The following is a 25,606-nucleotide window of genomic DNA, read 5'->3' as shown; positions in this document are numbered from 1 at the left end:
ATCTCCACCGTCTCACTTTCGACCACCTTCCGAGCAGACCTTACACCTCGGGGCTGCAGAAGATCTTTCCTTTGTACCACGGCGTTGTTGAACCTCGCACCGATACGCCATGGCAGCCCTTGTGCAGGGCTATCCTCATTCGTCGGGAACAGTTACGGGGCTTCAGACACGACCATCGTCAGCTTCGGGAATGCTGCAGTCGCTTCCGGCCCAGTCCGGCACTTCATTCGCTTCTGGGAACTCCCACAGACACAGCCATCACGGTTTACCTTCGAACACCGCGCCAGCCATGTATCATGGCGGCTCGGGCGCTACACAACAATATCACCGCAGAGGCACGTCCAACCATAACCCGGCGGCGTCTTGGCAACAGTCCAGGACGCAGCGGACGACCTCTTCGCCAGCGGTTCCGACTATGCAGTCCCTCGATTACCTACAGCCTGCGGTAGCCCGGCCCTGGTACTCGGCGAGTGCGTCCATGACCAACCTCCCTAGCACTGCGAACTACGGTTCGCAGATGGGCGTTGGCACTCGCGACGACTCCGGCTTACCGGTCCCCGGCACCACGAGGCCTTCGACTTCGCCGCGAGTCTCCCAATCGAGCAATGGCTCAACGACGCCGCAGTCGTCGCTTGCGCCCGCAGCTCCTCTTCGGACGGCGCCGGAGAGGTATAGGCGGTCGACATTACGTGGAGATTCAACGGGAACGGCGACGGGCGCAGCAACTAGCGCCCAACTACGGGTCCCACACTCGGCCGTTTCAAATCGGCCAAACAGCTTTGTCGGCTCAGCGTCTGGATCAGCGATTGACGACGCAGGGTTTTCTCACAATCAACCCCACGGTGAATTCAGGAGGGTCCGCCGGCGCAGTATGCCCGCGTTGGATTCTCCCGGCTTTCCCATTAGCCAAACCCCGCACGAGCTTAAGCAGCTGGCAGAGTCAAACCACCCCAGGAACGCGGATTCGGACGGCAAGGTAGGCAAGACTGGTAATTCTCAAAAGACCGGCGACAAAACCAGCAATGATGAGCAGGCCGGGAATGGCCGAATCGCCGAGGCAAATGCCTCCCCCTCTTCTGTAAGTTCCCGCCTCCTTCCCTTCTTTGCCTGCACCATTTCCCCCGGCCGATTGTCCAATCATGAACGGCGCCCTGCCTCCTCGACGTTCAGCATTAACACGAATTTCTCCTTTTCCGATTTAGTCCGCCAACCGCAACGGTTCCGATGCCGCTGCCAGCCCCACCATGTCTCCTTCCCCGGACCCGGCTGGTGCTGGTGCCGCTGGCCAAGATTCTTCGCGCGTCGTCAGTATTCCACCGCGAACCTCGTCTACCGATGCCGCGCACGCCAAACGCGCCCCAACCCCGTCGCCGCTCTCGAAGCCCGTGACAATGGACACGGCGGGGGAGAGCGACCAGGTCGCGGATGCTCCTGGCTCGGCGACGCAGGAACCGGCGTCGCCACCTCGTTCTGAGAGTCCGGCTGCCAAGCAGTTGGCGGCGATCAACGAGAAGAGAGGCAAGTCCAAGAGCAAGACTTCGCGGCTCCGCCGCGCGTTCTCATTCGGGAGCGCTGCCGAGTTCAGAAAAGCCGCGAATGACAGCGAAGCTGCGGACAATGGGGCTGGGAAACTTCACAAGGACCGGACTGCGGACGACGCTCTTGACGAGGAGCAGGCACGGATCGCCGAGCGGCAAGAGGCTGCCGGGATCGGCAACAACATCTACTCGGGAGGGAGATTCTTCCATGGATCCACGGATAACCTCTCGATTTCATCCACGGCGTCCTCGGCCTCGATTATGATTCGGAAGATGGGCCGTGGCATGAAGAAGGGAACCCGATCGCTCGTTGGGCTTTTCAGACCAAAGTCGATCGTCGGAACTCCGGCGGCAGACGAACCCCCGGTGGCAGCGACACAGTCATCTGTCTCCATGATCACCGCCGAGGCTGAGAGGGAACGGGTCAACGTCAGCGCCGACCCCAAGGCGCAAGGTGGCGGTACTGGGTTCCCGCGGTTGGAACGGAACTCGATCGACGCGGCTAAAGTGCCGGTGGTCGAGGCGGAACGCGCAGGGAGCTCCGAGACGGATAGCACGAAAGCGCGCAAGAGCATTGTGGGGGGCGAGAAGGAGCGGGCCGAAGTCCTGGCAGCCGTTCGCAAGGGGATCTTGAAGAGTAAGTTGACTGACTGGCCCTGGAATCCGTGCCCTTTGGCCAAACTGACGGTCTCAGATCGCACTGGCTCCTCGAGCCCGTCGCCTCGGCCCTCGGACACCAGGGGTTCTGCATTTGATTTGCCCAGCGTCCCATCGGTCACAGATTCGCCGAACTCCAGCGCCCCCAGCACCCCTAACGAGGACTCGCAAGGCCACCGGCGGCCGGGAGCCGTGACGATTGGCAGCGAGGACTACTTCGTCTCGGCGCTCAGGCTTCGTCAGGACAACAACAACAACAACAACAGCAACAACAAGGCGACGCCCGGTACGCCGCAGAGCACGAAGCGCTGCACGACTTTCAGCCCGCGGATTGTCTTCTTTGAGACGTGGCCGAGCCAGGAGTATGACCGTCGCGGTGATATTGCTACTTGCAATCGCCTGACGCCGATGCTGGCTCAGCAGATCAAAGAAGAGCTGAACTCGTTCAAGATGGTGAGTGTCGAAAAATTCATGAGCAGACAGTACTGGCTCACTATGAGGAATATGATGTGCTGACCGGCTTCTCAACTTAAAACAGGAAATGGAGGTTCATGAGAACTCGAAAATCTACACGCACTTCTTCTGATGCAGGTACATGGTGTGTGCCGCCGCAGCCTTCTCCCTCTCGGCTCAGTTACGATATTTTGCCCTTCGGTACATGGGGGCGGTGATATTCTGCCGCGTGTTTGAGCGGGTTTTACATTTACCGCGGCGTTTCTTCTGTTTCGGGGACAGCATTGTTCGGTGTCAGGGCGTTTTTTTCTCTTCCTCGTTTTTTTTTTTTTTCTGAAGCATTTCGATCTCGACAGTCCTATGCGGCTAGAATCTTGCACAGCGCAGCACAGCGATTCTTTAATTGCACACAGTACTCGGTCGGCCTCGTCTGGTATTTATTTTTTTATCGTCGATCAGCGTCTTTTCGGGCCGGAACTTTCTGCGCCGATGCGCGCCGGCCCAGGATTGAAGCGGAAGTGCTCGGATATGATGGGAGGTTGAGCGGATGGCGATGGATAAGCGTCTGCGAGGATAGTGATAGTGGTACGAGGCAGCAAGCAGTGGCGACAATGGGTGAGGAGGGGCTTCAGCCTCTTTCAGCGGCGCGGCGATCTGACGGAGTTTATCTGTTCATACGGCGACACCGAAAGACGGCGACATGGAGGACTTAAACGCGTCTCAGCGTTTCTTCATGCACACGACATTTGTCTGTGTCGTCGGTTTCCCTTTTCATCCGGGTCTCGTGATTCTCGCCGAAGACAACTCTGGTTTTTTTTTTCTTTTTGTTTCAGACGGGGCTCGTGTCGGAGCGGTCTATCATCTATGTCAATGGGGAGGCTTAATCATGGGTTCATTCATCTTTGTTCCTCTCAAGTTATTTGCTCTCTTCTCCTACAGTCTTCCCTCCATATTTTTTTGTGTTAGTTTGGCCGTCTTGTTCGGTGTCAGATATTCAACGTCTGCGCTGCCGTCATCATCGCTGCTTCGTTGTCGATCGGCTTAGTTAGAAAGGAATATGGAAAGCACAAAATGGAAAATATTTAGCGAGACATTTCGATCTCTTAGATGTCTATCGCGTGGAAAGCAGTGCAACTGGCTCGCCCCTTTTGGTTTCTGCGCGCATTCCTCGGTGAGTGTGCGAAGATGGCCAGGAATCAATCACACGAAGACTCCCGTTGCAATGAGGTACAGAGAGTTACACAGTAGCTGCATTATACGTTGAGGGTGTTGGAAGCGCGAGATTGGAGGGCTGTTATGATAGCAGCACGCCGAGATAGTTATTGTGCTCACGAGTAAGGTATACGAACCTACCAGGCTGGCTATACCGAACGGCCTACGTCACCTAGGTAAGTAAGGTTAGTAGACCGTTTGAGAGTTTACGAAGGAAAGTAAGCAGCACAGAACTCCAGGTCTCTGCCTCACCACTTCCACGTAATGGATTCTGCTTCCATATTTCCAAGTACAGTACAGTACAGCGCCCCGCCAAAATCCCCTTCCACTACGGATGTATGTACAGTACTTGTTTAACTCTTGCTGGAATGGCCCCTTCCCCCCACCCCCCGTTTTGCCCTTTTCTTCTTGGAATTCGGCACCGGGTGTTTCTTTGGTTTTCGTCTTGTTTCCTCGGGAGGGGATGGATGGATGGATATATTTAGCGTCTACCTAAGAGCCATTTTAGTTGGCTATGAGACGTCCTCTCCTCGGGAGGGGAGTTGATGGATGGTGTGCTGCATTCTTTCCGGCGTGGTCACGCCGCATGGCATCATTTAGAGGAGAGGGCTTTGAACGGGTGGGGCACGATTGGATGATAGGGGCAAGTGGAAGTTGTGTTGCTCGTTCCAATGCTCGTTCATCCGGGTCGGATACGAGAATCCAAGCATTCTTAGCGGCGGTTGGTTTTTCTCTTTTCTTTCGTCACGCAGTCTGATATTCGTGTGGCGTTCCTTGACGCAGTAGTGGTGTCCACAGTGGTGAAAGGGAGACCACAGTTGCAGGTGTAAGCAGCGGGGTGCTGGGTCTGTTGCTCGAGGCCCTTGGAGTGATTGTGTACGTTACTGTAATACGTATTTACGTTACAGGCGCGCTTGGTAACGAGGTATCCCTTGGAATTTGTAGGCGGGGTAGTGTACGTACAGTACAGTACACGTGGTACAGGACATACTTGTACATACATACAGTACATACCGTACCTGAGTTCCGCCAGTGGCTGAACTAAATTAGTTACCTATTGGTTGCCTCGTGTCAGCTCTCCAGCAGGGGAATTGCATCACTCAGCGCTCCATGCTGACCCTGTGGCCAATTGTAACGAGCGGTTCGTCAGGGCGGATGGTGGGGTTTGTTCAGCCTTGCAGAGAAGGCGAGTGCTTCCCTCAACTTTTTTTTTTTCCCTTGCTCGGGGTTTGGCAGGATACATAGAAACGGGCCACCCTCGACATTTCATCGTGAACCTGGTCGCGCAAACACTCTGTACGAGTCCGACTAAAAACAAAAAAAAAAAAAGAAAAGAAAAGAAAAAAAAAAAAGAGAGAGACCCTGGCGGCCGGTTTGTTTTCCGGACTCGGCGCGTCGATTGCGCGGGTGTGGCCGGTTGGCCGATCGAGGTCATTGTTCTCGACCATGGCCTCCTCCGCTGCGACGCCAGCGGCTGCGGCTGCGGCTGCGGTCAAGAAACCGAAGCTCCATGGCCGCGCCTTCTACGAGAGCATCGGCTCGCCCAAATACATCGTCGCTCCGATGGTGGACCAGTCCGAGTTTGTCGGTCTCTCCGACGATCCCCGTTTTCGACCACTCTGCTGCTGTGGGGAGGCTAACTAGAGTTCTGCGATATGCCAGGCCTGGCGCATGCTCTCGCGGTCATTCCTCCCGGAGTCGGAGAGGTCGAGCCTACTAGCGTACTCGCCCATGTTTCACGCTCGCCTCTTTACCGAGAGCCAAAAGTACCGCGACCAGCACTTCCAGCCGACCAAGCCCGACTCGAACGAGCTCTTCCTCGACGGCAACCCCGCCATCGACCGTCCCTTCTTCGTTCAGTTCTGCGCCAACGACCCGCAGGCGCTCCTCAGCGCCGCGAAGTTGGTCGCTCCGTACTGTGACGCGGTCGACCTCAACCTTGGCTGCCCTCAGAACATCGCCAAGAAGGGCCGGTACGGCTCGTTCCTGCAGGAGGACCAGGAGCTGATACACCAGCTGATCAAGACTCTCCACGAGAACCTCGAGATCCCCGTGACGGCCAAGATCCGTATTCTCGAAACAAAGGAGGCGACCCTCAAATATGCCCAGAACGTGCTCAGCGCGGGCGCCAGCATCCTCACGGTACACGGCCGGCTGCGTGAGCAAAAGGGCCATCTCACCGGCCTGGCCGACTGGGAAATGATCCGCTACCTTCGCGACAACCTGCCCCCGGAAACGGTCCTCTTTGCCAACGGAAACATACTCCAGCACGAAGATCTCGAGAAGTGCCTCGCGGCGACCGGAGCGGACGGCGTCATGAGCGCCGAGGGGAACCTCAGCAACCCAGGTATCTTCGCGCCCCCGCCGCCGGTCGGTCAAGAACCCCGCGGCTATTGGCGCGGGAAGGACGGCAAGGGCGGGTGGCGCGTCGACGAGGTCTTCCGCCGTTACCTCGACATCATTCACCAATATGTTCTGAGGAAGCCGCCACCGCCGAGGAGGCCGCTCTTCGTGCCCGGCGACGACACGGCCTGGATGGACGAGGAGATCGTCCTGCCGTGCGTCGACGGACCCGAAGCGAGACCCAAGAAGCGCCGGAGCGAGGTCGGCAAGGAAAACCCGGCCCTCCTGGCCGCCAACTTCATCGGCATGCAGCCGCACCTCTTCCACCTGTTGCGGCACCTTGTCTCGCGCCATCACGACGTGCGGGACGCGCTCGCCAAGACGCGGCTCGGAGAGATGGACATGTACGAGGCCATCTACAAGATGGTGGAGAAGAAGGTTGCCGAGGGCCTGCTCGAATACGAGAGGACCGGCGGCAAGAGTGTCGAAGAGGACACGCCCCCGCCGTTAGGAGAGGGGGAGGAGGAAGACGATCCGGACAGCTCGGCTCGCGCGGTGCGCGAGTGCAAGCGTCCTTGGTGGGTTGTCCAGCCCATCGTCCGGCCGCTGCCCAAAGAGGCCTTGGCCAGGGGGGCAGTACAGATGAGCAAAAAGGAAAGAAAGAGGATGGCCGCGGAGCTGGAGGAGAAGGAAGAAGCGGACGCGAAACGGAGGAAGGAGGCAGTGGGGATGAGCCTGCTGCCCAGGCGGTGACGGTGACGGCGACGGCGACGGCGACGGCAGTGACGTCGCTGGAGAAGCAAACAAGCTATCCGTCTAGTCAGCTGGTTAGCGGATAAAAGAAGGTCGAAACGGAAACGAAAAACAAAAACGGCATAAAGGAGTGATAGCACGGATGAGCCATACAAGAAGAACCGATTTGGCTTCTGGGGCGGCAACGCTTCCAAAGAAGAAGGCCGATCCGGTTTCACCCATTCGCCGGTGAGCGCTATCCCTCACGGGAGTTATGACCCAGCAAGAGCGGTGGTAGTAGTTTGAGCGAGCCGGCCGCTAGAGGATGTCGACGCCGTGTTAGAAGATAGGCAGGGCTCGAGTGCTGTGCTAGCAGTATACGCGGCCAACCCTCCGCGCGGTGGCTCCAGAGCCTTTGCAAGGTCAAAGTCATCATCATCACATCGACGACCGACCCGCGCCGCATCTAGTACGCATCAAGGAAGCGTTTCGCACACGCACACCTCGGCCGTCCAGTATCTGCTGTGCCACACTCCGACTTGACAACCTACGTCAGGTCGGTGCTCTTTTTTTCCTGTTGTACATGGTTTTCGTTCTTGTTTTCTCTATTTGCAGACGCGGATGCCATGGTGGCTTGGTTCTCTGCATGCCGATCCGAGTGAAGAAAATGTCGAGGCATCCGACCTATATATTATTTCCGCTCTGGCTCGGGAGCATAGCAGCAGGAGTTACAACACGCACTCCGGTGCAGTGGAATTGGTGCCGATCCGCGAGCTCACACTCGCGGATTTTAAAGTGTATGTCCGGAGTATCCACTAATAACCACTAACCGTTGACTAGAAGCCCGCGCCTCGCCTTTGGTTGCAGCAACCTACTATTTGTATCCGCGCGAAATGAGTATTCCGTCGTGCACCGACTACGCCGTACACTAAACGAACAAAACGTCAATGCGAAGTGCCAGGCTCTGCCGGACGGTGCCAGGGCGCGTATCAGTGGCTGCAGGGGGTTAAGCACAACCCGCCGATCGGCGGTCCAGTGGCGAATGAGAAGCGGTCGCCAGGGACCGTCAGCATTTGTGCGGGAGTACGGATTACACAGTACATACATACATCCGTACAGTACAGCCGCCGCAGGATCCCCTGCTGCGCCGTGGCGCTATCCAGCCGATGGCACCTCGTGTAGTGTACACTAGTAGCGCACATAGCTACCTAGTGTACCCGCACGCCCATTGCAAGTACGGATTAGTTAGTGTATGTGTGTACAGTACACAGTACATACAATGCCACCACAGCCTGTCCAGGGGGAAAGGTGGGGGGAGGGGGTTTGATTTGTTGCAAATCACTGCTCTGACCGGGGGGGAAGCACACAAGAGCCGTGCCGTCCGTCCCATCGTTGTTTGAAGACCATCGGGCCTGGGGAGAGGGAGGGCAACACAACCCCCCCCCCCGGGGGCCGTTCACCTTCTTGTTTTTTATTTTAACGTTCTGGTATCCATTCTCGGACCCGCGCGTCCGTTGCGTCGTAACCCGCGCACACGAAGGAAAAGAAGAAGCTCGCCCGCTCAGCGTGGCGGCAGGCAGGCAGGCAGGCGACGCGCGAAACGACGACGGCGCCATGTCCAAGCCGGGGTGGGCTCCGGGGTACTCGGACTTGCCCGAGCCCATCGACCAGCACCAGAATTACCCCGAGGTAGTGGCGCACGATCTCCCATACCCGGCGACGACCTTCTACGAGCAGGACAAGCACCTGGCTCACTCGGACCACGCGACCGCACAGGGCTATCCCTTCACGCCGGCCTCCCAACCCACCACCGTTCCGTCAGAGCCGGAGGGCCGGGTGCTCGGCCTGCGGCGGCGGACATGCATCTGGCTGGCCGCGATATGCGGCGTCTTGGTCGTCATCGGCATCGGCCTCGGCGTCGGTCTCGGCCTCGGTCTGCGCAGCAGCGGCTCAAGCGACCAAGAGGGGGCCCCAACGGCAGCATCCACGCCCTCGCCGAGCCTGGTCCCTGACGCCGGCACCACCAACTCGACCAACAACCTGTTCGAGGGGTCCTCGCTCGCCGCGACAAACTACACGGACCCCGACGGCTACGTCCACCTCTACGTCTTCTTCCAGGCGGCCAACAAGGAGCTGACGGTGTCCAAGTGGGACTCGCAGAACGAGACGTGGGCGACCCTCTCCATCTCCAAGATGCTGTCCAGCACGGGGGTCAACCTCGAGCCGATCCCCGCCTCGCCCATCGCCGCCTACACCTACCTCAACCCGACCTTCCAGACGCGCGTCTACTTCCTCACCGCCGGCAACTCCATCCGCGAGATCATCACGTCCGAGGACCCCTCCCTGACCTCCAACTGGCGCCAGGGCATCCTCGGCAGCAGCAAGCTCATCACCGCCGGCCAGGGCTCCAAGCTGGCCGCCCTGCGCCCCCAGTGCGGCACCGGCGAGGACTGCCAGTTCTACTACCCCTCCATGGCCATGGCCTACCAGGGCGACGACGGCGTCATTGCCCTGAGCAGGGTAAGCTACGCAATCTTTTTCTCTTTTTTTTTTTTTTTTTTTTTTTTTTTTTTTTTTTGCCCCGCCCCCCCCTTACTTAAGGGAAGGGGGTTTGCTAAAAGCTGTGTGACTTGATAATGACTGACTTATATTTTTGCCTGCCTCCTGTAGGCGGATGATTGGAAGCCGATGGATATCCAATTCGGCCCGGCCGAGCCCGGCGCCGTGATCGGCCTCGCGAGCGTCATGCGCGACAACATCACCGACGTCGGCTGGAGCTTGTTCTTTGACGAGGACGGGACCCTCCAGGAGTTCAATTCCGAGCTGCTCCTCTCCCAGTGGACACGAGGTCCGTCGATCCCTTTTAAACCCCCCGTTCTGTCCTCTCGGTTTGGTGTTGGTGGTAGTGAGCAGTGAGCGAGGGGGAAGCAAAAAAAAAAAAAAAAAACGCCAGGGTTTGCTGATTTATGTGAAACTTTTTTTTCCCCTTTTCTTCCTTTTGTTGACGCGTCCGTCACAGGGAAATCGACCGGCTTCGCGCCCGAGGCCGGCTCGGGCTCGCCCAACATCGCCTCCTTCTCGTACGACCTGGTCAACATCATGATCGTCGACGTGGACCCGGACGGCGACCTCGAGGTGCGCACCTGGGACACCCAGTCCTGGAGCGACCTCCAGCCCCCGAACCTGGTCCCGTCCGACGGGGCGCCCGAGAGCCCCAAGTTCTCGGCCGTCGCCGGCAACTCGCAGCGCCGCGTCTTCGGCATCGCCGACGGCGTCATCCACCAGTGGGAGTTCTTCAGCCTCAGCCCGCTGCAGTGGTCCTACAGGGGCATGGTGCCCACCGAAGTGAAGACATAAAATGGGGTCTGTTTCTTTGTTCCTTTTTTTTTGGTGGGTTGGTGGGTGTTTTGAGCATGGGTGGGCATGTGTCATGGTCCATTGGTTCTTGGTTCTTACACACTGGGTTGGTTACTGGCTTGGCTACTGGCGCTGGATGTGTCATGCTTAAATTCCATGTGTGTTCTATACATGTATATACCTATACATATTGTTTGTTCGTCTTTCCCCCCTTTCCTACCCTGTCTTCCTTTTTATCCCTCCGGATGAAGACAACCAACGAACGTACCACGGTGTTGACTCTGATCGTTCCCCCGACTTCCGACGTAACTCCTTGTGTGTTTTGGAGCGAGAGAAAGCCGAGTTCATGCTTTAGGAGCTTGGTGAGCGGAGGAGCACAGACACGATGATCAAGCGAGAGCAAAAAACTGTTTCCCGACGCGGCTTTCCGATGACGCACCTCAGGCTGTATAAAACTCCCGAGGTGAACACTCGAAGAGCGCGAGAGAGAAGACACGGGTGGAATATATACCGAGAGAACAAGCACAGCGGCAGAAGCGAATGGACATACAACGAACGAAAAAAAAAACCCAGCTAGCCAACAACCCTCCCGCTTAGATCAACAGCTCCATTGCAAAAAGCACCATCACCACGACCCCCCAGGTCGGCACCGAACCCGTCGAGACGCTCCTGCCGCCGGCGCCGTTGACCTGAGACGGCCCGTTTTTCCAGAGCAGCACCGGCGTACCCAGCTCCGGCGTCTCGTCGATGCTGCAGACGGCGTTGCACCCGTCCCCGTCCTGCTGCTGCCGCCGCCTACTCCGCTTCGTCTCGTCCGGGTCGGTGCTGTTGTAGAGCAGCTCGAGCCACTGGACCTGCAGGTAGGCGGCGTCGAAGCGGGTCATGTTGCCGGTCCAACGGCCGCCGTCGCTCCAGGCGTTGAGGATGATGTTGCTCTCGTCGCGGGGCGCCTGGAAGGCAATGCGGGCAACCTCGACGTCGTCGACATACCAGGTCGTTAGGCCCGGGGTCCAGTCGAGGCGGTGGATGGCCCAGGCGGTCCAGTCGAGGCCGTGCGGCATGGTGGCCTTGCGGGTGGCCTCGGGCACGACGTCGCCGTCGTCGGTGTAGGCCGGCTGGTTGGTGTAGTGCACCAGGTTGCGCTTGTCAGCCGTGCGGATCTCGAGGTCCGACTCCTGCACGTCCGCGAGCATGTCCGAACCGCGGTAGGTGAAGACGGCCGTGATGGCGCCCGCCGCACCCACCGTGCGCGCGCGCATGCGCAGCGACAGGTACTTGAAGCCCGACGAGGCCGACTCGATCTCGGCCGCCGTCTGGAAGTCGCTCAGCCGCTGCGTGCGCAGCGTCAGGTACGTCTGCGACGACGGGTCCGGCTCCGTGTTGGCCTCGATGTAGACGTTGTTAGGCGAGTTGACCATGGTCACGGTGGCGTCGGGCCGCGCCCCGTTGCTGTTGTTCCAGCTGCCCAGCAGCCAGAAGCTCGACCACTCGTCCCGCTTGAAGTAGTCGCTCGTCGGGTCGGCATCCGGGCTGGACTCGGCGTCCTGGATGACGGCCGGCACGCCCGCGTACTGGGGGAGGCTCCGGAAGTCAAAGAATCGGTGATATGTGAAGTAGGTGCTGGAGTTGCCCTTGTTCAGGTAGCAGCCGCATTGTGAATCATCAGTCAAGGCAGGGTCTTTCCCCGCCGCCGCTATTCCGGGAGCGGTGGCCGAGACGAGGAAGAAGACGAGTGAGGAAAGGGACGTGGGGAGACAGAGAATGCGACGAATCGGCCCCATGGCTGTTTGCTTTTGGTTTGGTAGGCCTCCCCCCCTGAAGCGCCCTCTAGTCGAGAGCGAGTGATATGCAGTTACCACTGGGTGCCGAAGTAGGCCTTGACGCAGACACGTGCCGTGCAAGGCGAGAAGATCCTAGAGAAAAATCGTAAAGGCACACAGAGCAACGGGATGGGAACTGATATGGAAGAGGAAACACACCAGAAGCTGGAAAGGGACACGCTAATGTGTCGCCTTCTCGGGGTGGGCTGAGTCCATATACAAGAGACAAAGGACGGAAGAAAGGGGGAGGGGCACAATCCTCTCCTCCGAGCTGGGAAATGCAGCCGTTGCTCCGTCCAGGCGTCGGCCACAATGCGCAGACGACTTTTCCAGAAAGACTAGTAAGAAACATAGCATGCCGTTGCATGCATCTTCTGCGCCTGGCGTCCTGGTTTTCGAAGCAGTTGCGTAGGTCTTTCTACGCCCATTGGCCAATGCCCCCGGGAGAGCTCCCGAGGATCCAGAACCGGCGCTGAGGCGGGAGGACAGGGCAGCTGGCGAGGTGACGGGCCGGACCAGGGACGTACCTCCTTTGCAGCGAATCGGTGCCTGCGCCGGGGACGAGGGCAACATAACGACAGCGGCGACCGACGTGTCCGGGTTCCAGGATGAGCATTTTGCCATATAAGGTGTTGCGTGTGTTGGCGGGCGGCGATATATCCGGCTAAACAGAGGGCGGGCGAAGGGGCTAAAAACGGGGCGACATGGAGGCCGAGATATTAATGGAGGCTCTCGCCGATCCTGCCATGAGCCCAAATCCAGCGTATCACTTGCGGTTTAAATGCGACAATGCGCGCTTGCGTTATCGCGGCCGCCGCGGCCGTCGCAGTCCCGAAGATGCAAGGCATGAAGATGAAACGGGCGCCTTATATTATTTGGGGGGGGGGGGCTTCTCATGTCGATGACTTCCTGATTCCGCCCAGGATGGACCATTGGGCTCCGGCCGATTGCGTATGGCGTTGCATGTAGATCGGCGGCAGACCGGAGAGATTGGGAAGAAAAAGCTTGATGATATATCTTGCAGCACATGCCTCCATCAGACGGGGAAAGACAATTTTATTGCACGGCTTATGGCACGCTGCCACTCGGGGTCAGTGGCTGAGCCGTCCGGGTCGTTGCAGCTGGTGGACAGCAGGCCCGGGGTTGAAGTTAAGCAATAATAATAAACAAGGCTCCTGGCGGCTTCTTGGTGTATAATTCCTAGGTCCGTACGTAGTTGTGTATGGTATGTACACGTACATACATGCACAGCGACTCGGCGATGGCTCAGAGGGGGACGGATTGGCACCCCCCTCCCCTCTCTGATTGTTGAGAAAGTCGGAGATTAAAAGTAGTGATGGAAGAGGGAGGAAACTCCAGGCTGAGTCACTACCAAATTATGACAATTACACTACAGCGCGGCAAGTGCTACAGAACAGCAAGTGCCTGGTGCTCGAAAGCTGCGCACGGCGGAAGGAGCCAAGCCCGATATTTAAGTAGCAGAGTAGGCACGTATGCCTCGATAAGGTAATGCACTTGATACATGCATATTGCTTAGATGAGAAGCATACTCTCGTGATAGCCCTCCGGTAAACAACTAAACGAGCTGTTGCCGATCGACAACGCCACTATTCTCCAGGTCTTGGTTAGTTGCATGCGACTCTGCGACTTGATTGCATCTACGGACGTACATACACCAAAGATCGTCGAAGTTCGAGGCTCCGAGCCAAGGGCTTGCCGAGAGCACGGCCGAGCTGTTTTTGGTGGTTGCCATTTCCCCTCGCCCATCGCCGACGCAACAGCGGACGCTGTCGGGAAATGAGGGCTGCGGCAGCTTGGAACTGTGGTTTCGAGCCATTCACTCTCGTTGCACGTCATCCATAGAACACTGCGGAATTCGCTTCGCCATGCCGTCCTCTCCCGTACCTGATGAAGCCAAGGGGCTCCCGCCCGAGCCACAAGCCGATCCAGCAACGGAGCACGCCAAAAACGGACCAGGAAAGGCACCAGAGCCCGCCGAGACCGAGCCGCAAAAATCCGAATCGTCCAGCAGGGCGGACGGTGCTCCGTCCCATTCAGATTCGCACTCGGAGGGCGAGTACTCTGGATCTGACACCTCCGAACGACGTGAGCCCGAGACGGGCAACGAGGCACAGCCGTCCCTCCCGAACGAACCCCTCCCCGGCGGCGACGGCGGCGACGGCGGCGACAGCACCGCGCCCCCACTTCCGAACGAACCTCTACCCTCCGACCCGGCCGCGCCCCCTCTTCCCGCGGAGCCGGTGCCCGACCCCGAGGACGACGGATGGGAGTACCACTGGAACCCCAACGACCAGTCCTACTGGTTCTACAACCGCTTCACCGGCGTCTGGCAGAAAGAGAACCCGCGCGTGCCGACCGACTCCTCCGCCGCCGCCGCCGCCGCCGCCACTGCCACTGCCTCCACGACGACGCCCACCGTGGCGGCCGACGGCACCGTGCTCAGCAACCCGGCCTCGATCGCGGGCGGCTACAACCCGGCCATCCACGGCGACTACGACGAGAACGCGTGGTACGCCCAGGCGCTGCGCGCCCAGTCCGCCGCCGCCACCACCACCGCGACCACCGCGGCTCTGCACGGCGGCGACGCGTACGCGACGGCGGCCTATTTCAACCGGCACACGGGCCGGTGGCAGGCGCCGGACCAAGGGCCGGAGCGGCACTCGGACGAGGCCAAGAGCCGGCGGCAGATGCGCGCCTACTTCGACGTCGACGCCGCCGCCAACATGCACGACGGCCGCAGCCTCAAGGCCGAGCGCGCGGGCATCAAGCCCAGCCGGGCCGAGCTCAGGATGTTCAAGGAGAAGAGGAGGGCGAAGAAGGAGGAGAAGAGGCGGGCCTGGCTCAGGGATTGAATCTGCCCTCCCCCCTTCTTTCACCCCTTTTTTTTTCCTCCCCCGCTTCTTCTTCTTCTTCTCCCACCTCCTCCCCTCTGTAGCTGCGTTTCGACGTTTGGGTCGGGCCGGCGAGCGGGGACGGGGTTTCTCTCGATGGTATGGGAAGGGGCTTGCGGTGTGTTTTTATGCTTTTAGTTGGCGCGATGAGGGCGCGGGAGATGGGTGCGATTTTTCGTTTCTCCCTCTCTTTCCACTTAAAGAAAGCCGGCCGGGTCCCGCGCTAGTTGTGAGGGAAGGGGATGGCTTGTTTCAATACATATTATTTTGGGCTGTAGGTAGAGGGACGCGGCTGGCTGGCTGGGCGCCGCAAAACAAGCAAGGCATCTAGGGCAACGGCGGCGGCAACGGTTCTACCAGGCGTTTGGGGATCTGGCGTGACAACTTAAGAATGGCTTTTTCGAGGGGGCGCGCAATTGGGCGACGCCTCGCATGAGAGCAAGCGGGACGTGAAGAAAGGGAGACGGCACCGGGCCCGTAATCACTTAGACAAAGAGGACGCCTTTTCTTTCTCAAATGTATGTAGCATCTGTAGTATTGTTAAAACCAGAGCAAGATCCATCACAAGAATACATCGTGATCCACCCAGCACTCGTTTCGGATTCCATCTCTCTCTCTCTAGTGAGATCACTCGTCTTCGTCCTCTTCCTCTTCCTCGTCATCCTCAAGCGTCATGTCGATCTGCACGCTCCCCTCGCTGTCGCCCTCGTCGTCACTACTACCCTCCTTCTCCTCGCCCTGCTTGGTCGGGGGCGCAACAGCCACCTGCGGCGCAGCGGCCGCCTTCCCGGTATCGAGCCGCTTCGGCGGCTTGCCCGTGTCGGCCTCGAACACCTCGCTCTTGCGCTTGAGCGGAGACGCCGTGCGCACCGGCACCTCCCGCTTCTCCTCCCCGGCCGCGGCAGCAGACGTGACCACGGCGAAGGGGTTCGCGCTCCGGGGCGGCGCCGCTCCGGCCGAGCCAGAATCGACATCCATAGCATCCCCGCCCCATCCACCACCACCACCGCCATCACCATGACCTACGACTTTTGCCTTCTGTCCGCCGTTCTCCGCCCCGTCCTTTCCTTCGCGCTGCGCACCATCCTCGGCACCGCCCTCTCTGTCCTTTTCTGCCCCTGTCCCTCTCTCCTCCCTATCCAGCAATAACTCTTCTAGTCCCTCTCCCACCGCCATCCCTTGATAAGCGGCACCGCCAGCACCAGCACCAGCACCAGCACGGACGAGATTGCTCCGCAGCACCTCGACCCCCAACTCCCTCGGAAACCGCCTGACCAAGAAGGGCAGGATGCTGGGGTAGTAGCGCCCCCGGCTGTCCCGGTAGGGATGCAGGCAGCTGGCGAGCATGGCGTCCCGGTCGTGGGAGAGGATGGCGGTGCGGTCGAGCAGGCTGCGCAGGTCCGGGGAGAGGGCGGTCTGCGGAAGGTGGGTGAAGAAGACCCGGAGGAGGGCCGAGGCGGTGGCGGTGAGGTGGGAGGGAGTGGACAGTGATGGGGCCAGGAGGGAGGAGGAGGAGGAGGGGGAGGAGGAGGCGGGAGCGGTGAGGTAGGCGTCTGCATTGGTGGAGGGAGCGTGGTTGCGGGGGGGTTGGTGTGTTTGTTGTTTTGTGAGGTTGGCGATGTTGGAGGTCGAGGATGGCGAAGGCGGAGTGGGCTCGAGATGCCCCGTGGAGAGGAGGATGTCGCGGCAGGTGGACTGGATCAGCGGGGCGAGGGAGTCGACGGTGAGCTTGGGTAGGGTCGGACCCGCGAGGTGGAGGAGTTGGCTGGCGAGGGCGTAGGCGGCCTCGCGCATGGCGGGAATGTGGCGACTGGCGGTGGAGACGCGGACGGTTTGGTCAAGAATGTCAGTCGCGAGGGGGACGGAGTTCTCGCGCAGACGGCGGATAAGGGCGCGGTGGAAGCGCAGGACGGCGATGTGGATGTCCGGGAGGACGCTCCAGAGCTCGGCCTTCTCATCCCTCCCGATGGCGGGGTTCGTCTCGATGGAATCCTCGGTCCCGGAAGGGGGCGTCACGAGGGTGATCCTGGCCGTCAGGTCGAGGAGTTCTCCGAGCGGGACCGAGACGGGCGCCTTAGTGGGGCTGTTGAAGTACTCGGCAAGGAAGTCGAGCAACCCGACAAGCCTCTCGGCGCCGGCCTGGACACCGACCCAAGAGGGCAGGCCGTCACCCTCGTCGCTTCCGCCCGAAGGATCGGGTCCGGTGCCTAGGGGCCCTCCCCGGTAGCCCGTAGCTGATTCCCACGACTCGACAACGGCCCGGAAGACCTGATCGACGGTGGCGTGGCAGTCGAGGATGGTTGACTGGATAGCCTTGGCCCATTCGTCGCTGCTCCCGTTCTTGGGCGCCGTGTAAGGAAGGAGGACAAACAGCCGACGGGCGCTCTCTCTCAGGTTTTGTGGCACTGGATAGACACCGTCCGACGGAGTCGGTGCAACGTATGCCTTGAGAGCGGCCTTCATCTGGACAGCGAACGGCCGCAGGGTGGTCGGGTAGAGCACCACCAGCTTCGACAGGGAGCAGGCAACCGTGTCGATAAAGACGGCTGGCGCCTTGAGCGGCTTGCCCGAGGCTGGGGGGCTGATGAGCCGCAGGCAAGCCGACACGAAGTCGGGGAGAGTTGGGGTGGCCATCTCGCGAACAAGAGTCTGGTAGCCTTGGAGAAGCACGTAGATCTTAGTGAGGGTGACAATACAAAGCTCCTTTGAGGCAAGAGGATCGGGTTTCTTCAGCTTGTCAGTATGCTTTTGCCCTTCTAAAATGCCGTCAGAACAAAACAAAAAAAAAAAAAAAGAAAAAAAATATATGCCACGGTACCTGCAACAATCCGATCAATCCCCGAATCCAAGGCCCTGATGCCCGCAGGCTTTCCCAGCCCCCTACATCGATGACGGCCTTGATCAGGCACACGGCGGCAAAGCGGCCGGACGAGCTCTTTCCCGTAAGGAGGGTCGAGATGTGTGTCCGGAGTTTGTGGACCAGCACCGGCGTCTCTGACGACTTGTCCTTGGCCTTTGCGTCGGCCGGCGCAGACAGCGGGTCACCGCAGCGAAGCACATGGCTCACCAGCAGCGGACAGAGGCGCGGGAGGTCGTCGGCGGGCGCCGAGGTCAGCCTGCGGCAGAGTACCTTCAACTCGGACGGCGCAGCCATCTCTCGAGCGTTGGGCCTAATTGCCAAGTTGTGAAAGAGATGGAAAGGATGGAAGGAGACCTCAAGAGGACCGGAAAGAAAACATGTATGTTAAAAGCTGGATAAGGTCAAATGCTGCATTGGACCGGAACTGTCACACGCCCGACTGTAGCCAAGATGAAAAGCCGTTAGGATATAAGCTCTGAGGCAGTTGAACAGGCTGATACGGGTCAATGGCACAATCGGGGCACCAGCCGCAGTTGTTGATTGATTCGCATGTGAACTTGGTTCCTCTTTTTAGAAATTTTTGGTGTTGCTGAAGCTTACTAGTAACCCCCCAGCCAATCCGCGTGCGTTCGTTGGGCGCTGCATGTGCCGAGTGGGGGCCGTTCGTTCGTAGGGTAGCGAGGCAAAGCAAGGGTAGCCCCAAAATCCCATGCTCCCAAAGCTTTACTAGTAAGGTAGTGTACCTTAGCTACCTTACACTACATCAATTTGCCGAGTCCATGTGCTGGCCAGCATCAACCCGCTCCTCCTGATGATCACACCGCTTTCTAGACCTCCCAGCGTCGACCGGGTGATTGCCTATATTTTTTGCGAGCTGTGTTTGGTCCGCATGTCTTGTGGAGTTAAGTTTTCGTAGTGCGAGTTGGCTTTCCAGCGAGGCAACATGGTATCACGCAACTCCTCTGTTCCCCGTCTTCCCTCTTTTTCGTCGAGCCTTCCGCTGACCTTGCCCCGACAAAACCCAGCCGGACGCAGTCAAAGCCGCGCATTACATCCAACAGCTCGATGACGCCCGCTGCAATGAGAACTGGGATGCCGTGCCCGAGCTGATCCGCAAAGTGCGGAAGCACGCCCCAGACCGGGTTTGTACGCATATACCTAACCCTACCCTTCCCATCACGCCCATCACTGACGCCTTCCTTTGCCGAGCTGCTCCCTAGGCCTCGCTCTGACCGCCGAGATCGAACACTCCATCGCCAAAGCAAACCTTAAGCCGACCCCGTCCGCTCGCACCGCGTCCGCCGAAGGCAACGCCCGCCCTCCTAGTTCCTCCACGGCTCCCGCCGGCGGCCTCGAGGCAGCAAACCACCTGCCCGACCTCTTCACCGCAATCGATGCGGAAGCCGCCCATCCCGAAGACCGCTTCCAGGCCCGTGTCTGCGCCGGCTGGCTGCTCTGGGTCTTGCGCGAGTACCCGGCCGCCCTCGCCCGCCTCCCCCGCACTCTCCACGACAAGGGCGGCGCAACCACCACCACCACCACCGACAACATCAATAACAATAACAATAACAATGCGTCTCCGGACGGCGATGACCATGCCGCCGACGACGACGGCGAGAAGCCCCCCTCGGAGTGGACCAGGGTATGCGGGCTCAAGGCGGCCTACCTGCGCGCCAACTGCCTCGCGCGGGACGGCCAGCGCGAGGGGGCCCTCGACGCCTTCGAGGCGGCACTGCCCGGGCTGAGCGCCGTCTGGGCCGCCGGCCCGGCCGACGCCCGGCCGCAGACGCGCTACTGGGCCGAGCTGTTCCTGACCGAGTGCTGCATGCTCGCCGCCCAGGCCCTCCGCGAGGGCGCCCGCTCGCTGACGGACCCCAACTGCCTCGCCTGCTTCCGCGCCTGGGCCCGCTACTGGGCCGCCGGCAAGGGCGGGCCGTCCCCCGGCGGCTACGGCTTCCGCGGCTCCGTCCCCAGGCGCCAGGTCTGGGGCGAGTACTACTCCGCCCTGTCGGGCATCCTGCAGGCGGACCTGCCCTTCCCCACCGGCGGCTCCACCGTGGCGGACGCCGTCGCAGGCGGCGGCGGCAGCGAGAACTCGGCCCGCGTCCGGCTGAGGACCGAGCTGAAGAAGGTCGAGGCCATCTACCAGGGCTTGTTGTACAGCGAGACCAAGTTCCCCCGCGCGGACGAGGAGCGGACCGAGGTGGAGGACTTTGTGAGGCGCCTGATGCAGAACTGGGAAGTCCTGAACGGGCGCGGCTGGAAGGAGCACGAGCTGGGCGCCGGCGGGAGGGACGCGCTGTGCCACGCCACCCTCGACAGCCTGTACGGCGCCGCGGCCAAGACGTACCACTCGACCGCCATCCTGAGGCACATGTTTACCGTCCACCTCGCCGTGGCCGAGTTCGACCTGGCCTTCAAGGCCTTCGACTCGTGGCTGGAGCTGGTCAAGAAGGGCAAGGCGAGGGTGAAGAAGACGGGACACCGCGAGCCCGCGCTGGACGGCAACGCGACCGTGTTCGAAACCATCTCGACCTGCATCGCGGCTCTCTGTCGGTTCGGCGGCAGAGAGGCCGCCGAGAAGGCGCACAAGCTCGCGGAAGAGCTCGCCGGTTTGGTTGCGGAGGAGGAGGAGAAGGAGGAGGGCGGCCGCCGTGAGCCAGACAACGCCGATCCCCTAGACGAGGCGGTGCCGCCCGCTACCCTGGCCGTGGCGTGGCAGTCGATCGGGCTGGCCCGCGCCCAGTGGGCGCGCATGACCTTCGAATCGGATTCTCGCGCCACGCTGCAGGAGAAGGCCATCCAGTGTCTCCGGAAATCGCTTTCCCCCGCGTACGGCAACGGCCTCGACGCCAGGGGCGTGTTTGCCTTGGGGATGCTGTACGCCGAGCAGCGCAAGCTCCCGGCGTCGATAGAGATCGTCAAGACGGCCCTTCTCGCCGAGAGGCTCCCCGGCACCGGCCGGGAGGAGCTGCGCCTCGGGCCGTATTGGCGGGAAAGATCGCTGATACCGCTCTGGCACCTCCTCGCGCTGATGCTGAGCGCGCGGCAGGAGTTCGTCATGGCTGCCCGAGCATGCGAAGGCGCCGTAGAGCAGTTCAAGGACCCCCACGTGCTCTTTGGGAGTCGGCAGCTCACCGGAGGTTACCGGAGTGAGCATCTCAAGGAAGCCGGGATCAAAGATAGAGGCGGAGACGGCCTCGTGGACGAGATGGACGACTACGAGAAGGAGGGGATCCTGCAGATCAAGATGACGCAGCTCGCGATCCTCGAGGTGATCGAAGGGCCCGCCGTCGCCGTCAACGCCAGCACGGAGCTGCTCACCCTGTTCCCCAGGCTGTTTGGCGATCTGGACCAGAAAGTCGAGCTCTCCCGCGCCGAGCCGCCCAAGACATCCGGCACGATGCGCAGCCTCAGGGGCAGCGTGTTCGGCGGCAAGTCGGACGAGGCTCGGCTGAAGCAGCAGGGGCCCGCAAGCGACGAGGGAAAGCCGGCGACCACGCCACCCCGGCCGCGCACCACACAGAGCGTCGCGACCACGGGTCAATCCTCGGTCAACGACCCGGCCGACCCGTTCTCGAGCCGCAGGTCGACCAAGTCGGAAGACATGAAGCGGAGCCGCAACAGCCTGCGCAAGCGCGACCGCAGCGGCAGCCGGCAGCGCGCTTTCAGCACCAGCAGCCCCCCGGGGCCCCCGCCGCTCGAAGGCGACAAGTCCTTTGCCGCTTTTGACGAGCGCAACCTCCCGAGCCACTCTGCTCCGAAGCAGACGGCCGAGCCTCCGAGGGAAGACCTTCGCAGGTCGACGCCGCGGTCGAGGGCGGGGACGGCAAGCCAGGCCGAGGTGCGAACCGGGCAGGTGGTCGGGACGTTTTCGCAGCTCCTGCCTTTCGTCACCTTCTCGCCTGACCACGGTCGGCGACGGAGGAAAGCGATCCTAACCAAGGTCTGGCTCGTCATTGCCGGTTTCTACCGCCGCGCCGGGCTCCTGGACGACGCCGGCCAAGCAATCAGCGAGGCCCAAAGAGCTGCCGAAGAGCTGGAAGCGGATGTGATGAATGAGGCGTCAGGGGCGATGTCTGTGAGACAAGCGGGCTGGGGTATGGAGAAGAGCTCCGAGGAGGTCATTGCGGATGTCTGGGCCGAGGTGTGTGTTTTTTTTCCTTTCTCTCTTTGGTCCCCTAAACCTTTTTTGCTGAGAGAAATCGTTCGGGAGCGGAATGCTGACAGTTGCACATACAGAAAGGGAACCTCTGGCTCGCCCGCGGGCGCCCGTACCAGGCGCGGGCTGACTTCGAGACGGCGTTGACGCACTTCCCCGACCACCCCGGCGCCATCGTCGGGCTCTCTAACATTCTCTTGGATATCCACACGGAAAAGCTGCTCCCGCCGCCCGCCGTGCCGGGGCTGGACCTCGGCAGGCTCGGTCTCGCCGACGACGACGGCGTCTTCCCCTCCACGCCCGGCGGCGCAGCAATAACAACCGACCCCGCGACAACCCGCGCCAACATTAACAGGGCAGACAAGTTCCCCGCCTTGCCATCAGAGCCGCTCGGCCTGGGGCGAGCGAGCCCGGAATCGAAAGCGAAACCTGCCGAGGCGCTGGTCAATGGGCATTCGGCTTCCAAGCAACAGCAGCAGCAGCAGGGCGCGGCGGCCACGTCGACACCTTCCCTCCTCGGCCCGCCGCTGCCTCCGCCGCACGAGGCGAGCTCCCTCCCGCTGAACGACCGGCTGGCGGCGCGCGACCGCGCGTTCGGCCTGCTCTCGGGCCTGACGAAGCTGGGGAGCGGGTGGAACCACTCGGAGGCGTGGTTCACGCTGGCGCGCGCGTACGAGGAGAGCGGGCAGCTGGAGAAGGCGCGGGACGCCCTGTGGTGGTGCATCGAGCTGGAGGACGGGAGGGGCGTGAGGGAGTGGGACGTCGTCCGCGGCGGCTATGTCCTGTAACTAACCCTCTCTCTCTCTCTCTGTGTGTGTGTCACGACAGGGCCCGTCGCGTTTTCTTTTTTTTTTTTTCTTTTTTTTTTTTTGGGGGGGGGGGGGGGGGGAGGGGGGTAGGTGAAATGAAGGGCCGATATTGTTATAGTAATTCATAGACTGTCTCTCCGTGGGTCGGGGTCAGTGGTAGTGGTAGTTGTAGTAGTGTTTTTTTTCGGTAATAGAGCTGGTGGGTTGGGGGTATGGCACGCGCTGTAGAGCTGCCCACCCACTTTGCACCGTATGGTTCCTTTTGTTGTTCATCTCAGGGGTGACATTCCTTTTTGGTTTGCTCTGTTTGTTCCTGCTCTCTCTCTCTACTGCTTACTTTGGTGGGCCAATGAGAGCAGAAATCTCGTCGCTGCAATGGCTTCTACCCCACCTCAAGAGCTCTCTTTCTTTTTACCTTTCATCAATCATCCAAACTTGGCTCACTCACGGCAATAAAGAAGGGGTGATGATTCAGAATCCACTTTTACCTCCTTGAACCTGCTACCATTGCCAATGACATCGCCCTGAAACAACAATAAAAAAAAAAAAACACACACGATGCCGGCCGCCAACCCGCTGCTCCCCGAGCTCACGCTCATCGTGGCAGCCACCCAGCAGATGGGCATCGGCCGCAACGGCACCCTCCCCTGGACCGGCCTGCGCAAGGAGATGGCCTACTTTGCGCGCGTCACCAAGCGCCTCCCACCTGCGCCGTCGCAACACCCGCACCAACAACAACAACACCCGCACCAACAACAACAACACCCGCACCAACAACAACAACACCCGCACCAACAACAACAACAAAGCACGGGGGACGGGCAACAACAACAGCAGCAGCTGGTGCAGAACGCCGTCATCATGGGCCGCAAGACGTGGGAGAGCATCCCCGAGCGGTTCCGGCCGCTTCCGGGGCGGTGGAACGTCGTCATCTCGAGGAAGGCGGCGGCGGCGGCGGCGCGGGGGGGAGGGTCGCTGGGGGCGCCGGGAGGGGAGGAGAATCCGGTGATGGCGGCGGGCCTGGAGGAGGCGCTGCGGTACCTCGGGGGCCGGCCCGGGGTGGGCCGGGTGTTTGTGATTGGCGGGGCGCAGATCTACCGGGCGGCGCTCGAGACGGCGCAGGCGCGGCGGGTGCTCCTGACGCGGGTGCGTACCGAGTTCGAGTGCGACACCTTCTTCCCCCTCAGGCTGGACGAGGCGAACGCCGATGCTGATGCTGCTGCTGCTGCTGCTGATGCTGATGCTGATGCTGATGCTGATGCCGTCATCGCCACCGCCGCCGCCGCCGCCGCCAAGGGGTGGCGGAGGAGCGGGCAGGAGGAGATGGACGCCTGGGTGGGCGAGGAGGTACCCAGGGGGGTGCAAGCCGAGGCGGGGACCGAGTACGAGTTTGAGATGTGGGAGAGGGTGGATTGATTGATGATGATAACCATGAGGAGATGATAGTAAAAGAAGATGATGATGGGCTGGCGTGGTGGTGGTGGTACATTGTATTAATCGTACACAAGCGGGGCGTTTCTGTTTCTCCCCCTCTCCCCCCCGTCTTTTTTTTTCTTCTTCTTTCTCTTTACAGTCTTGTACAGCATCCTTACAGCTCTGCCCGTTCCCTTCCCCCTCCCCTCCTATGTCGCGCCGATACCCGCCTGCGTAAACGCGGCCTTCATGGACGCGGCCGGCAGGTCCACTTCGCCAAACTTCCCCCGCAGGTCCGGGAAGGCGTCTGCCGCGCGCAGCTCGACCTCCTCGTCCGTCATCTCGCCCAACTGCTTCAGGCTGGCCCGCATCCACGCGACCACGGCGGCCAGCGCCCGCGCGTCGACGTCCTCCCGGGCCTTGAACAGGTTCCGCCACAGGGCCGAGGCAAGGACGGCGTCGCCCTTTACGATGCCCTCGTCGTAGGCCAGGATCAGGCCGCGCCACTGGACGAACAGGTCCTTGAGGTAGGTCTGGCGGATCGTGCGCGACGTCAGCTCGTGCACGTCCTCCATCTTGGCCTCGGCGTGGTAGAAGAAGTGGTTGACCAGCTGGGCCTGCCAGGCCTGTTGGGCGTCCCGGTCGAGGCAGCGGAGGCGCACCACGATCAGGTACATGTGCAGCATGGTGACGTGGGCCCAAGTGCTAAAGGTGGGGAGGAGACCGAGGTCTGGGGACGGATCGCGTCGTCAGTTTTCCGGTCGGTGGTCGGTCCGGGGCGGTTGGAGGAGGGGTGAAGCTAAAGGAGACGGGAGGGGTGGAGAGGAGAGGAGGAGAGGAGAGGAGGAGGGAGAGAGTCGTACCTTGGTGCCACGGTCCGCCCTTGCTCACGCCAATCTCCTCGCCGTCGGCCGTGGTCCGCAGCTTGCCCGACTTGCGATCCGCAGGTTCGATGGCATAGTCGGCCTGGGCGGCACAGGCCTTGTAGTGGGTTTCTGTCGCCTTATAGATGAAGTAGGAGCTCTGTCCCGTGGCCAGGCTCTGACGAACCCGGCCGAGGAGCATCTCTTTGAGGTTGAATTTTTCCCGTGGCAGCGTCGTGTGGAGAGCTCGTCGGGCGGTCCGGCTAGACCTTGTCGCGAATGGCAGGGCGAGTGTCGCGGGAGCGGTGTTTGCGCATCGTGAAGCTGACAATGCCGATGGCGCAGATGGGACGTTGTCGGGGAGGTGGTGACGGATAGGCGCTGTTATCCTCTTGGGCAGCTGGCCGAGGCCCGCGCTGCAACTGCGACAAGCCATTGGAGCGCGTCTGCGGAGAGGAAGGGTGAACTGATGAGA

The 25,606-nt window shown here is 60.7% G+C and overlaps 9 protein-coding genes across 9 annotated transcripts; 6 read left to right on the top strand and 3 right to left on the bottom strand.

The window, feature by feature from the left end:
* Positions 1–3,065, top strand: MYCTH_2303946 (uncharacterized protein). The gene is made up of 4 exons (XM_003662801.1): positions 1–1,078; positions 1,203–2,175; positions 2,233–2,648; positions 2,734–3,065. Exons 1-4 carry the CDS (start codon positions 290–292, stop codon positions 2,779–2,781), a joined length of 2,226 nt encoding a protein of 741 aa, XP_003662849.1. The 5' UTR covers positions 1–289; the 3' UTR covers positions 2,782–3,065.
* A 2,028-nt stretch (positions 3,066–5,093) lies between these two features.
* MYCTH_2303945 (uncharacterized protein) lies at positions 5,094–7,074 on the top strand. Its single transcript, XM_003662800.1, has 2 exons — positions 5,094–5,444; positions 5,523–7,074. The coding sequence occupies exons 1-2, from the start codon at positions 5,307–5,309 to the stop codon at positions 6,954–6,956; spliced, it is 1,572 nt and encodes a 523-aa protein (XP_003662848.1). The 5' UTR covers positions 5,094–5,306; the 3' UTR covers positions 6,957–7,074.
* A 1,249-nt stretch (positions 7,075–8,323) lies between these two features.
* MYCTH_2303940 (uncharacterized protein) lies at positions 8,324–10,485 on the top strand. Its single transcript, XM_003662799.1, has 3 exons — positions 8,324–9,455; positions 9,606–9,783; positions 9,955–10,485. The coding sequence occupies exons 1-3, from the start codon at positions 8,550–8,552 to the stop codon at positions 10,290–10,292; spliced, it is 1,422 nt and encodes a 473-aa protein (XP_003662847.1). The 5' UTR covers positions 8,324–8,549; the 3' UTR covers positions 10,293–10,485.
* Positions 10,486–10,877: 392 nt separating this feature from the next.
* Positions 10,878–12,183, bottom strand: MYCTH_2303939 (glycoside hydrolase family 16 protein). The gene has a single exon (XM_003662798.1). The coding sequence runs from the start codon at positions 12,071–12,073 to the stop codon at positions 10,886–10,888; it is 1,188 nt and encodes a 395-aa protein (XP_003662846.1). The 5' UTR covers positions 12,074–12,183; the 3' UTR covers positions 10,878–10,885.
* Positions 12,184–13,703: 1,520 nt separating this feature from the next.
* Positions 13,704–15,503, top strand: MYCTH_2303937 (uncharacterized protein). The gene has a single exon (XM_003662797.1). It carries the CDS (start codon positions 13,999–14,001, stop codon positions 14,983–14,985), a length of 987 nt encoding a protein of 328 aa, XP_003662845.1. The 5' UTR covers positions 13,704–13,998; the 3' UTR covers positions 14,986–15,503.
* MYCTH_2303936 (uncharacterized protein) lies at positions 15,504–18,465 on the bottom strand. Its single transcript, XM_003662796.1, has 2 exons — positions 17,843–18,465; positions 15,504–17,751 (listed from the first exon to the last, which is right to left on the bottom strand). Exons 1-2 carry the CDS (start codon positions 18,176–18,178, stop codon positions 15,652–15,654), a joined length of 2,436 nt encoding a protein of 811 aa, XP_003662844.1. The 5' UTR covers positions 18,179–18,465; the 3' UTR covers positions 15,504–15,651.
* Positions 18,466–18,627: 162 nt separating this feature from the next.
* MYCTH_2303934 (uncharacterized protein) lies at positions 18,628–22,911 on the top strand. Its single transcript, XM_003662795.1, has 4 exons — positions 18,628–18,830; positions 18,910–19,030; positions 19,105–22,031; positions 22,127–22,911. Exons 1-4 carry the CDS (start codon positions 18,828–18,830, stop codon positions 22,832–22,834), a joined length of 3,759 nt encoding a protein of 1,252 aa, XP_003662843.1. The 5' UTR covers positions 18,628–18,827; the 3' UTR covers positions 22,835–22,911.
* A 224-nt stretch (positions 22,912–23,135) lies between these two features.
* Positions 23,136–24,394, top strand: MYCTH_2303933 (uncharacterized protein). The gene has a single exon (XM_003662794.1). The coding sequence runs from the start codon at positions 23,414–23,416 to the stop codon at positions 24,269–24,271; it is 858 nt and encodes a 285-aa protein (XP_003662842.1). The 5' UTR covers positions 23,136–23,413; the 3' UTR covers positions 24,272–24,394.
* Positions 24,395–24,585: 191 nt separating this feature from the next.
* On the bottom strand, positions 24,586–25,291 carry MYCTH_2034929 (uncharacterized protein; the record flags this gene model as incomplete). Its single annotated transcript, XM_003662793.1, has 2 exons — positions 24,586–24,998; positions 25,132–25,291. Coding segments are annotated over 2 exons (573 nt in total), but the record flags the coding sequence as incomplete, so codon positions are not given.
* Positions 25,292–25,606: the final 315 nt, after the last annotated feature.

The sequence above is a fragment of the Thermothelomyces thermophilus genome, chromosome 3, assembly GCF_000226095.1.
Source record: "Thermothelomyces thermophilus ATCC 42464 chromosome 3, complete sequence".
Taxonomy (NCBI): Eukaryota; Fungi; Ascomycota; class Sordariomycetes; order Sordariales; family Chaetomiaceae; genus Thermothelomyces; species Thermothelomyces thermophilus.
This window is presented reverse-complemented; position numbering and strand designations above follow the sequence as displayed.